General features: G+C 39.3%; 1 protein-coding gene across 1 annotated transcript in view; it reads right to left on the reverse strand.

The window, feature by feature from the left end:
• The window catches only part of HCN1 (hyperpolarization activated cyclic nucleotide gated potassium channel 1), a 316,701-nt gene that overhangs the window by 23,443 nt on the left and 279,634 nt on the right, over window positions 1–13,624 (reverse strand). Inside the window, exon 6 of the mRNA XM_090037188.1 lies at window positions 588–828. Coding sequence (XP_089893314.1) covers window positions 588–828 — 241 coding nt within the window. The remainder of the gene's footprint in view (window positions 1–587; window positions 829–13,624) is intronic.

Below are 13,624 nucleotides of genomic sequence, written 5' to 3' on the forward strand. Positions count from 1 at the left end.
AGACTATCATAGCATACACTGGAAGTCTAATTAATGCTGCATGCTAAAAATTAGTGAAAAAACACAAAAACAGCCTGAATCTCTACTGGCAATACCTTAAAATCACAAGTAACAATGCTTTTTTTTTTAATCCACTGTTTAACTTCCTTTTTACTTTTATTTTTGTACAATGGATTCTCTTTTATTGGTATACTGTCACACTGAGGACTAAAAACATGCAATCCATTTTGAAGCTGATTTCTGCATATTTTATGTTTAAAATATTCTTGGCTTTTAAATTTACTATGCAAATTAGCATGTACCCTTAATAAAATATAATGCATTATCTAAGGATGCTTTTAATACTGAGCCAAATTTAGCTTATATAATTATTATAGGCAATACCTGAGAAAGGACATCCTTTATATTTAGTAGTAAGCAATCAATGCATTATTTAAAAATTTTTCAGGCACCATTTTGTGCATCAGAGTTCTCCAGGCAACAAATGCTCATTGACACATTCTGATATCTGTTTATGTCTAGCATCTGAACATATTTTGTTCTAGTGCATTCACCCCAACCTTATCATGCACTTCTTTTCCACTCACCTCCAAAATAAGAGCCATCTGTCAGCTTCAGTTCCTTATTGGACTTGGTGATGACACCAGCAACCCCATGCTGAATGAAATACATCTTTTTACCCACAGCCCCTTCTCGGATAATGTAATCACCAGGTTGGAACACCTCAAAACGCAGTTTGCTCAGCATGGCAGTCACAAAATTTGGGTCTGCATTGGCAAAAAGAGGCATTGTGGCAACAAGCTTGCGACAGTTGAAGTTGACTATCTCCTAAAAGAGAAGGAAACATGATACCAATAGTTAGCCAACAGAAATATTACAATGTAGTAGTATGAGTAGATAGACAAAACTCCCCCACCCCACAAAAAATCCACCATGTATTTACTGAATAATTAATTTATTGTGCATCTTTTTTTTAATAATTTTAATTTTCATCCCTGTTTCTGATAAAAATGAAAAGAAAATAGGAGCACAAAAAACACCAAGTAGTTTTATGTAATTAAGGTGAAGGATAGTCTCTTCACAGCAGTCTGCATGTTAGGTACTCTTGTTGATCTTTCAAGAAGGAAAGAAGGAAAGAAAGAAAGATCAAGAATTACAGCTACTGACAGACTAGTTGTAAAAGAAGACAGGTCACATTTTCTGCTGCCATTGCTCCAATAAATTGATTTTAAGTTACATAAGCAGAAAAACTGGCCTATCATTCTACATAACAGCGGGAGCACAATGCACACCAGTGGCTTGACCCAAAGCTCACTAAATTAAGGAAAAGAGTCCCTTAAATCAGCCCTTATTTTGTATTGGTTAACTCAGTTGGCCGATCTACATGGGACGCTACTGTGCAGTGGTTACTGAGCATTTATTAACAAATACTAAATAAATGTGCAATAACCAGAGTTACTGCACGGTAGCACTGGCATAGTATTATAGTATTTCCATGCTGTGACTTACTACTGTGCAGTATTATTTGGCTACTACACAGTCAGTGGTCTCATGTAGATGTGCCCAGTGTTTCCTAAACATGTGATACCTGGAGCATATTCTTTTCTGGATTAAAATTGGTAGCACACTTTACTCTTAAACTCCAAAACAGAGTGAGAGAGAGAGAGTTTCAAAACATGTAACATATTTCATTCCCCTGCCACAGAAACCATGCAAGTTCTGAGGTGTACTGTTAAAAACTTGACAACAAATAATCTTTTTTTAACCAAAGGATTAGTCTTATACTAGTGGTTCTCAATTTCCATAACTTTTCTGAATTTCATGGCACAGCAATTGAAAATCACTGAGCTAAGTCTAAATTCAGAAAAGATATTGGGGGGAGGGGAGCTGAAGTTAAAAAAATTGAGAATCTCTGTTCTAGCTGGTGCCACTTTAGGGTGGAAGGGTCAGGATTTCACCCGGCTATACCCTGCTCTTTCCACTCTCTCGCCTCCTGCCCCCTGGTCTGTACCTTAGCGGGAAGGGCAGCCCCAGCCACTGAGGCTGCTCCTGAAGGTCTAACACACCAACAACCAATTCCATAGCCCCTTGTGGAGGGAATAAGCCAGGCAGCAAAGAAATTCATAAAAGCAGACCCTTGCATCCAAAGTGTTGCTAACTTTGTGGGACTCTGTGGAGGGTTCAAGTGGAGATTATCACTATTTTATTTGCTTCTAATGTTATATTAAATGTATGATGAGAAAATAGGTTATATATTTGTTTGTTCACAAATTCACATAAAATAAAGATGAAAACAAAGGTCACTTTTAAATTCTGCCAATTACCATTCAAAACTAAATATTACCTTGGCAATAGCAATCAATGTATACTAGAAATTCATTATAACAAACAGGGAAGTTTTTATAATGCTGGAAAAACACGACTAGAAAAAACCTTGGGATCATCAAATCCAATCCCTGCTACCACAGGTACCATTAGGAAGATGAAAATTGTCAATTCATTAAGATTGCTTTACCTTTTACTATTAGATTTTTGTGGCACAATGAAGTATGCTCATGACACAAGAGAAATAACCATACTGTAATGGATCTATCACTCTAAAATAAAAAAGGAAGATTGGAGAGTGCAAGGGGAAAAGCATTGCCTGAGAAAAAGGAAGATGTTATCTTCAGCAAAATCTTGCTCCCCATTAAAAAGCTCATTCCACATTTACTCTCTTGTACTATTTTTAGGATAGACATACAACACCTCATAACTTTCCCCCCTAGAGAATGTCACTCCTTAAGAACAAGGTGGAAATAGTAGTAAAATGAGACAAAGTAAAGGAGAAATGTAGCAATTCCCTTTGGTTTCAGACTTCACAGTTCCATCTCTATAGCTGGGGTGTGGACACATGAATACTTGGAGCCCTTTCAAAAGGGGAACCTTTCAAAAGGGCAGCAGCTGTACTTCTAATTGTAATGTGTGAACAAGCCGAGAATGATTCAAATGCAGAAAAATGCTTCAACCTTAACCCTGGATGAAGGAGTGTTAAAATTGAAGAGGATTTTGCTACTTTCAAATTATTCTCAGCTCATTCACACATGACAGTCAGAACAGAACAGCTGCTGCCCTTTGAATTATTTCCCTTCTGAAAGAGCACCAAACCTTCCTGCGTCCACACCCTTAGATGTGTACTAAATGCACTTTACTCCTGCTTCTTTTGATAGGATGAGTCAAGGGTATAAGAGATTGTGCAGTTTCATATAATTACTGTATAATGAAATTTCACTTTAAGAAGTGAGGAGCTAGAGACAGGAGGAGTGAAAAATAAGACATTACACAGCATACTCAGGGCAATGGGTGCAGAAAGCAGAAGATATAATCCTGACCTCCAGCTGAAGTCAATGAAAGCACCTGACTAAGTCAGAGACAAAACTCCCACTGATTTCAACAGGGCCAGGATTTCATCTGATATTTGAAAGGTCTTCTAAGAGCTCTGGAAACAAAACAGAATTCTCACCATCAATCACTTTCCCCCCTCCCTTCCTGCCTGCTCCACACTTTCTTTTATTTGTTTAGACCCAGGCCTTTGAGCTAAGCTCCTTTAAAAGGCCTGGGATTCCTGCATTCCTGCGTAGGGAAAGGTGTGGTGCCTCTTGCTGAGTGGGACTGCACATGGCTCCTGGGACAAAGGCAGCAGGGCATAGAGCCCTAGCCTTGTCAGCAAAACCCGAGTTAGCTGCCCAAACAGGAAAAGACAGCTTGGTCTTGCGTCGTGGGCACTAGCCGTGATAATATGAGTCAAGAGACACAAAAGTGCCAGTAGAAAATTTATTGCTTCTGCAGAAGGGTAGACTCCCGCCTTAAGGGCCAAGAACTACGCCCGAGAGGGGTTGAACCCTCTATATGTATATGTTTGTCTTACATACGGTATAATGAGGTTAGTCATCGTTACATATTTTTCTGTTAGTTATAATTATCTCTTGCGATTGTCATCATCATAAGGGCATCTTCCCCTTTTCAGTTGAGGGCGCCTTCCTCTTTCCAGTTGGGTCAGGGTTGAGCCTCAGAATAGATGTCTTCTGTATTAGCACTTACATTTTTGTAAGATTATATTTAGTATTACATATCTTAGTCATATGCATGGGTTAAATTGTCTACTAATCAACTTGTTAGACAAACACTTAAAATACTTGAACTTATGAACTACTCATGCTTGAACTGAACTTATGACTTACTCAGTTAAGCAAGTTAACCTATCTTTTATATCAGCCTGCAGCCAGCCTCTGCCCTGCACACAAATCTAGGGGGCATGTGCCCACCATGCCTCCCCCGGGGGTGCTTGCAGTGGCAGGGAGCCATGCCCACGCTCCCCCCCGCCCCCAAACCCCTGCCTGGTCGAGCTGTCTGTGGCTCTGTTGCACAACCTGCCCTGGCCCCAAGGCCCCATTCACCTTAGCCTCTACCCCACTTCCTCCCTACCCATGGGGGCCTCAATCTGCCCCCCTGCCCCTTCCCCTTCCCTCCACCCCACAGACTTACTGGCACAATGCTGCTTTACATGAACCAAAAGAAAAAAAAATCCTGAGATTTGATCTCTCTTATTGGAGTTCATGAGTCAGAGTTAATTTGACTTGGACATTGTGAGTCTCACAATTTTTTCACAAGAGTTGGCATTATTGGCTTCCTTTCACTTCAAGCACAAAAACACTGCTTAACTTTTGGTTCAAGCTGTGACTGGATTAAGGTACAAAGCCAAAGGCCCAATCCTAGAGACTCAGCTCTGAGACTGATATGACATGTGCACAGATGGATCCAGAAGTTTGGAAAAGGGGTGCAGGAGCAGCGACCTTCATTGCAGGGGGGGCTGCACCCCAGCTCCCAGACTCTGTCTCCATACCAAGGTGTACAGACCACACCAGAGGAGCAGCAGCCTTTTTAAAGGTCCCTGGAGCAGATAAGGAATCTTCCCTGCACACACCCTTCCCCTTCCTGCTCAGTGGATTGTGCACTGCCTTCCCCTGCCCATTGCTGCTGCTGTCCCCAGCTGAGCTGGAGACAGAATCATAGAATCAATGGACCAGAAGGGAGCTGTAAGATCATCAAGTCCAGTCCCGTGCCATAGGCAAGAGATTAATGAGCTCAAACTAGCTCAATGAGGTGCTTATCCATCCTCCTCTTGAACACCTCCAAAGATGGCAGCCACACAATCTCTGCTGGGAGTGTGTTCCATGTTCTAGCTACCCTTACAGAGAAGAAGTTCTTCTTTATGTCCAGCCTAAATTACTTTGTGCTCATTGGTCCTCATCCTCCCAAGGGGTACGTTCCTTAAGAGTTGCTCCCCCAGATCTTGGTGCTCCCCCCGACATACTTATAGGCAGCTATCAAGTCACCTCTTAGCATCCTCTTACTCAGACTGAACAAACCCAGCTCCCAGAGTCTCTCCTTATAGGGCCTATCCTCTGGATCCCTAATCATGTGGGTGGCCCTTTTCTGCACCCTCTCGAGCTTATCACATCCTTCTTGAAGTGCAGTGCCCAAAACTGGGCACAGTACTCCAGCTATGGCCTCACCAATGCTGAGTAAAGAGGGAGAAGCACCTCCCTGGATCTGTGAGCAGCACATCAGCTGATGCACGCAAGAGTTCTATTTGCCATACTGGCGACTTCAGCACACTGTTGGCTTATATTATCTTCTGGTTGATTGTGACCCTGAGGCCCCATTCAGCTGCTGTGCCAGCCAGGGGGCTACTGCTTATCCTATAGTTATGTTAAAGCTTTTTCCTACCCAGATGAAGGACCCGGCACTTTTTCCTGTTGAACATCATCTGAGTCCGATCAGCCAATTGAACCAGTGTGTCAAGGTCATCCTGGATCCTTACCCCCTCCTCTGGTGTTCCCATATTTCCCCACACTTGGTATCATCTGCAAACTTAATCATAGAGCATTCCACACTTTAATCGAAGTCATTAGTAAATATATTAAAAAGCACGGGCCCAACCAAAGATCCCTGGGGGACACTACTGGAGACAGCTCTCCAGGACGAGGTCATCCCATTGATTACAACTCTCTGGGAGAAAGGATGCAGTGTGAGAAACAACAATAGTGGTAGTTGTGATATTGCAATGACTTTAGGATATGGCATGAAACTCTCACATTCAGAGAGTGAAGAGAATTCTTCAACTTGAAAAGGAAGGGAACCAGATATTTTTTGGGAAATGCAAATATTTGTATATATTTTATATATAAACATGAATAGAATTGAAATGTGTACTCAATTATTTATACTTTTTCTTCTATTTTGAACCTTTATTTCTCTCCCATTTATTTATTCCACCCCCTCTCCCTCTTACTATATATAATCTATATTTTCCTATCTAAGCTATATCTTCTAAGTTTATCTAATGAATGCCTCAGTTTTCCCAGACACACTGCTGTGATAATTTTAGATATTACTGTTGTTCTGGTAAGTACATTCATTTTATGGTTTAGTTTTTACTTTTGTTAGGCATTCATGCTAAAGTACAAAATTTCCTGATTTAAATGTCAAGAGGTATAAAATTACCAAGAGGGGAAAGAGAAATGTGACACTTTAAAGTGCTTTGTTTTTCCTTAAAGTGTTCTTTTATTCAGATGTGAGATCACACTAGGTGAGCAAAAGACACTTCTGTGAGTCACAAGCAATGCAGCAGTTTCAAGTTCTTTTCTATTGCTTTAAAATTAAACAGGGAGACAAAAGGCAGTAAAATATGGATGTGCTTTCCTGTAATTGGTAAAGCACCAAGAAAAAATAACATTTTGGGTTCCATATATGCACAAAAGAAATATAAGGGCAGACTTCAGAAACAAGTTTCAATCCTGAAATCATCACTAATTTTGTTCCTGAGTAGTTTCTACAGGATTGGACCTCCATGATGCAGACACACAGCTTTTCACTCCTCACTTCTATTCCAAGAATGTCGTAGGAGGGAAATATATATAAAACTCAGTGGTGAAAATAAAAGGAATATTCCTAATATAAGACTTAGAAGGAAGGGTCATTGATTTAGTTCAAACAATTGATTTGATTTTATTCAGAATTAATTCCCTATTATTCCCTAATTTTACAGTTCTCCCTGACAGCTATTTTCAGCCCAAGGTTAGTCATCACATCTCACTGTTTTGCCTTACTTCAGTATGCAGGCAGATGATTGATGACTCTGCCAAGGTGGCTTAAGATGTCGTTACTTTAACTACTATAGGACTGTTGCTCTTTCTGCTTGCTCATATTGGCTATACTTTGTCTCTGTTGTTGATTTAGGGTTACAGGGAGATGCACATCCTTGTTACTTGGGTTACTTGGGACGACACCCAAGACATGAGGTGTTGTGTGGTTCATGTGGTGTCCAGCTTGCACAGATGTTTTACATCATCCATGCCCCCTTTTGTGGAAGTAGGAGGTCTTGGGGGAGGGAGGGACTGAAGAAAGAGAGAATGGGATGAGACACCAGGGCCTGGAAGTAAAGCATGATATGACTTGGCAATGATCAGCTAATGGAGGGGTACCTAGGACATCATAAGCTGGAAGAATTTAAACTAACTTTTTACTGCTTTAAAGTAGGTGAATGGTCAATTCAATCTCTGGTTAACTCCAAGATCAGGGTAGCAGAACAGTGCTTAGAACAAGTTTTCCCCTTGTTCTTTAAGTTTTATACAAGGCACAACTCTTATGGACTCATTTTAAACTGTATACTGCTAAACTCTGATATGAGAAAACTGGAAGAAGCAAACCAATTCTGGGAAAGGGCCAGAGAGCCTCAGGATAGCAACAAATGATACAAAAGGGAAGCAAGTAGGTCAAACCGTAAAATACATCTGAGGTATGAATACAGATGTGAGAAGTATGGGAAATAAACAAGATGAGCTAAAAGCTACAACCTGTGAAAGAAATTATAACCTGATTCGTATCACAGAAATCCAGTGGAGCAGCTTTTATGAGTGGGACATCAACACTGAAGGCTACACTCTGTTTTGGAAGGATAGGATTGAGAGAAAACTGGTGGTGTTAATTTGTGTGTCAAAAATACATAAATTTGTTCCCTGGTTCAAGAGAACAAGGTAGCAGAGCAGAATGCATTTGGATAAAGCTAAGAAGTGAAAGATATAGAATTGATATAATGGTGGGGATTTATTATGGGCCACCCAGTAAGGAAGAGGAGGTGGATGAGGCACACTTCAGGGAGGTGAAAAAATGATCTAAAATCTATGAGATTGTACTGATGGAAGATTTCAATTTTTTGGACATCTGTTGGAAGAACAATACAGCTAAACAAACTGCTGAGTCAGTTTCTAAATTGTGTGGAGGACAACTTTCTGTTCCCAAAGTTTGAAGATACAACTTCAGAATGATTTATCTTGGATCTTCTCCTGACCAACAGGGAGGGATGAGTGGAGGATGTGAAGCTGATAGGCAACATGGGAGGAAGCAGTCACAATATAATAGATTTTCAGACTCTGAGACAAGGAAAGCATAAGATAAGCAAAACTAGGGCACTTGATTTCAAAAAGGCTGATTTCATCCAAGGAGTGAATAGACATGATGCTATGGAAAGACAGACTGAAGGTAAAGGCTCCCAACAAGAAAGTGTTCTGACACAATGGAAGCTTAAGAAGAATAGCTAGAGACCAATATGGCTGCACAAGCAGCTTTTAGGATGACTCAAATGCAAAAGGAAACCATACAAACAATGGAAAATTGGTCAGGTCTCCTCCTGATTTGTCTCCACTTTTGCTTCTTTGTCAGCCAACCCTTTCCTTCATTTCTGATTCATAGCTATCTCCTCAGAGTACCTGCATACTGCAATTCTATTGGCTGAAATTAAATGCAAAGGAAGATGTTCTCAAAGGATATGCTCTATCTGAATCCTCCATATAAAGTTCAACAGACTCAATAAGAACAAAAACCAGAAAAAAGTTATTTAAAATTCATTTGTGACTTGTGCACTAAGTTATTTTAAAGCTCTCCAAGAGCTTCTGGTTCAGAAATGCTTTTATCTCATTAATTGCTAGGTTAACAGTTCCTGCCTATTATGAATTAAAAGTCTATTGTTTCAAAGTGTCTCTGTATAAAATGATTATGTGGCTTAAATTAAATCTAACTGATAATTCTGGATAAATCAAAGTTAGCTGAGCTTTGAAGTATCCACATTCAAATTATGTTTAGAGTTTTTCAGTTAATTTCTGATTGCATTTAATTTGATTTCTAACCATTCAATGAAGTTCAAATTTAATACTCTGAATTAAACAGATTAAACCAGGAGTTAACTTTTTCCTGAGAAAGACATCTCAGAACACTGCCACTCCTTAACACAGTGGACATGCTACAGAAGAGAAAAAACAGCATCTTCAAGAAATGTAGAAGTAAGGCAATTAAAAACTTCAGAGAAGTATTTTGCGTTTTTAGCCAGATAAACAGAAGAATGAATCATAATGTTTGTGCACATAGCATGACTTTTTCAGATAAATATGTGGGTCTATAAATCTCCCACAGGAATTAGGAGAAAGGCAGTAACAGGAGGAAGTCCATGACACATGTAATTAAGACTGAGCTCCCACCTTTGTCACTAGTTTACTGTGACAGGTTATTTAGGCTGGTTACGTAGGGCACACTTTGCTGGGGAGGAACACTGGAGCATTGCTCTTCTGTGTGGTGGATGGCAATGATGCTGGTCAGTGCTCTCACTGATCATTTCTAACATATTCTCAAGCTCCAAGGCAATACAGTCAGCCTTTATGTGGCTAGGGTGTGGCAAAATCTGTCCCCCAAACCGAGCTACTTCAGTTATCACAACTACATTTTAGGTCTTTTGAGATTTTCAGAATACAACATTGCAAGATTGAGAGTGTGAATCAATGACCTATTTAAAACATTTAGAACTAGATTTTGGAGCAAATTTTGCAGCAGGGTGCAAAGGAAAGAGGCCAGCTGCTGGTCATTAGCTCTACCAGTGAAACCCAATTGAAAGGCAGCAGTGCAACCACAGTTGGGGCTAGAAGATGCAGAGGAATAGCTATCTGGACTAGACACAGGAAATTCTGGAGCCAACTGGACACATGCATGGGACAGGTGGCATGCAGTAACTACTGGAAACACAAGTAGCAACAGATGCTGGAAAGAATAACCATATTAGAGCATCAGGATCGGAAGCAGTGAAGAAACAGAGAAATCAGACCAGTAGAAATAGAAGAGGCCATGTGAACAACTGATAGGTGGCTGGTAGAGTAAGGTGGTAAACTAAAAACAATTCTTCAGGCTTCTACAGAAACACTTTGTGAGTCAGCCAAACTTAAAATGGCACAACTTGGAATGGCTAACTGAATATCAAGAAAAGATACCTAATCAAGGGATTTTGCTAGCTGAAGAACTGGTCTTCCAGCAAAGAACTGTAAGACCAGCGTGAGAGACTAACCAAAAAGCACAAATACAGAACGAGAGATAACTACCTAGGTAGTTATTTCCCTGAAAAAGATATGGGGGTTTTGGTGGCTCACAGATTTAATATGAGTCAGCAATGTGTTACAGTGCATACAGCTGCAGAAAGAATTTTACTAATCCAGTAACTGGCAATCTTGTACTCTGTCACTTGCAAAAGAAGAAGCCAGTAGGCAAAGATATACTACTACAACAGAGCTGTCTAACTTCTAAGCAGCCAGGGGTTGCATGCTCCACAAGCAGCACTAGCAAGGTTGGGATAGATTAAAACAAGCTTTCAAGTATCACAGAATCCTTCCTTGGTCTGAGACCCAGTCTGAGACCCAGAGAAGGGAACTGTGATACATGAAAGCTTGTCTAAAACTATTTCAGCCATGCAGTCAGTCCAATAAAAGGTATCACCTAAAAAGATTCTTGCTGTTCACATTTCCTGGACCATCATTGCTACACTATCGTGAGAAATAATAGTAACTTTATACTCTTCTACTGGACTATTCCCTAGTGACAAGTTTAGGAATTATGCTGTACTTTTTTTCTGTAACATTTGTGTTCCTTCTGTTAGTACTAGATACACCCCTGAGTGGTATAAAGCCTAGTAACTGTAACACTTCCCTTGGGCTTGTGCTAGCACATATTTTAAATGGATTGGAATGCCATGACACTCCTAGTGACACTGGGAAGGGGCAGTACAATATGACACACTTTTTTTCCTTCAGTTAAATATTCTTTTTAAAAACAACCTCTGTTCATTTGCATGCCTGAAATCTTACATTTATTTAACTCTTAATAGCATTTAAGTTATGAACCCATTACTAACCTTATGAATTAAACAAAGCCAAAGGATTACTTCTCTAAGAAATGGGCTCCCATGACTTATTCAAAGTGAGTTTCAATTATCTTAAACAAGGCTATATCTTAATCTTTATTTCTATGTATACATTTAAGATCTACTGATTTTATATTACAGGAGATCATTTGAATGTCCTGCTATTGCAGTTCAGAGTACCTTAATGTATTATAACTGCAGATTGGTGGTACAGATACAGGGTATCAGTGATATACTATAACAATGAAACATGCAATTACTTACACTGTTGAGTACAGAGCACTGTAAATTAGCATGCAGGGAATATATATGACTTACTGTGAATTATTACGCAAAAATTGTATGTAAGTGCTTTGCTAGCCAAAGTCAGTGTACTTTTGAATTTTCAAATCTGAATTAGTTTTTGAAATAATGTGTCAAGCTGCAGCTATATTTGCAACTAATCTAAGTTATAGATTTTAGAGGATGTTAGCATAACTCATGTAAAGTGTATGTTTGTATAAGGAAAGTATAATCCACACACAAAAAGGTTAGAGGAAAGGAGATTCTGCTTCTAGTCCCAATTATGTTCTCTGGAAATGAAATGTCCCAGTGTTCTATAATCTGCAAGGACACATGATCTGTATCTATTTTCAGCTAACATCTTCTCACACTGTGGCCTAAAAATAGTCTAGCTATGAACTTTAAATAATGGCTCAGGAAAGGGTATTAACCTCTTTCTCACATTCTAAGTTTGTCACGTTGCTATAAGTATCAATATAATAAAAATGTGCCTGGGGTTAGAGAATGACAAGGCATATTGTATATCCATCCAGTTCTTTTCAACAGCTAGGCAGCTGCCAAAGTCTTTTCTGATCTTTCTAGATTTTGTCATATTTTAAATGCATTTATTTATAATAATGAAAACATTTATCTCTCTCTCTCTTTAGAGAATTATTTTGTTCCAGATGCCAATAAATACAAACTCCTTTATTTCTACCTACTATTTATGGAAGGCTTTTTATCCTAGGTGCAAAGTTGTGTATTATGATAATGGGTTTTAATTTTTTTACACAGTGATGCCATTGCATAGTTGTTGTATAGTTGCTAAGATGGAGAGTGCATATCAAATTCTAAGTTGTCTATTTTTGAAAGCACACTGTTCAGTTGTGATCAGAGTCAGGTGAAGCTTGATTATTAAAAGCTTGGTTATATTCCTGTTTATTTTCTTCTATATATTGCGGGGGGGGGGTTAGTATTGAGTGATACGGCTGTTACAATGGCTTTGATTTAGGGGGAACAAGAGAAAACAGTTCCCCATGTCAATGTTAAAATAATGGGTTTAAGATCATAAAATCAGAAATCAGAAAATAAAATCATGTACAACAATATATAATCCCTGGCTCTGGCCACAATTCAGACAGAAAGCTTGCTAGTACTCACAATTCAGATGGAAAGCTTGTTAGTTCCTGACACCCACCGGTCCATAAGCCCACTATATATTGAGATGTTCATGTAATGTCATGCATGTTTTCTTGAGTTTATTTTACTGATGTGGTGCATGTAGTCTCTGTGTATACATAATGTTTTATTTTTTGTAAGCTCTGGATAAATTGTGGTATTTGATATGAGTATAACTTTCATGTTACATATGAACAGTTTTGGCCAAAACTGTTTGAAGGGACAATGATTAGCTTAAGAATTCTTCACCTATTCGCGTTTGAGAAAAGTAATCACAAGGCGCATCTACGTGAGACGCTAACCGTGCAGTAGCCTAATAACACTGTGCAGTAGTATGCTGGGCAAAAATCAGACAAGTCACTAAAAATGCATGCACCAGAGCTACTGCACAGTAGCCTGAGTCACTGTGCATTGACTAAACTAAATGAACAGTAACTACTGTGCGTTAATTAGTGTGTGGGCATGTCCACTGAGAATTGGTATCTGACATGGGTATGTCTGATGGCCAATCTAATAGCCCCTTGTGGATGTAATCTGAGGTACTTAAGCCAGGACCTTCAAGACAATGAATTTACATTTTAAAGGAGAGGCCTCTGGCAAAGACAACATCTTGCTATTCAGGCTATTCAGGAAATAACTATTACAGTAGGGAAAAAAGTGAAAGACAGTATCTTTAGGATATTGGAATAGTAAATTTTGTGTTTGAAAGAATGCAAATATTCTTCTGGTTGTAACAGGATCAGGAAAGATTTGTGGACCAGTAAATGAATACACCTTGGGGGTAGAAAGTTATATGCCTACCATGGGTCCCTCAAGAATCCAGTGGATAATGTATGTAAATATACAGATAAGAAACCATTCAAAAACCCTGCCATAGGAGCAGGTGTTCATCTTTAGCTTGTTCCC

Source organism: Crocodylus siamensis, chromosome 3 (genome assembly GCF_052110815.1).
Source record: "Crocodylus siamensis isolate JL-2025a chromosome 3, ASM5211081v1, whole genome shotgun sequence".
In the NCBI taxonomy this organism is placed as follows: Eukaryota; Metazoa; Chordata; order Crocodylia; family Crocodylidae; genus Crocodylus; species Crocodylus siamensis.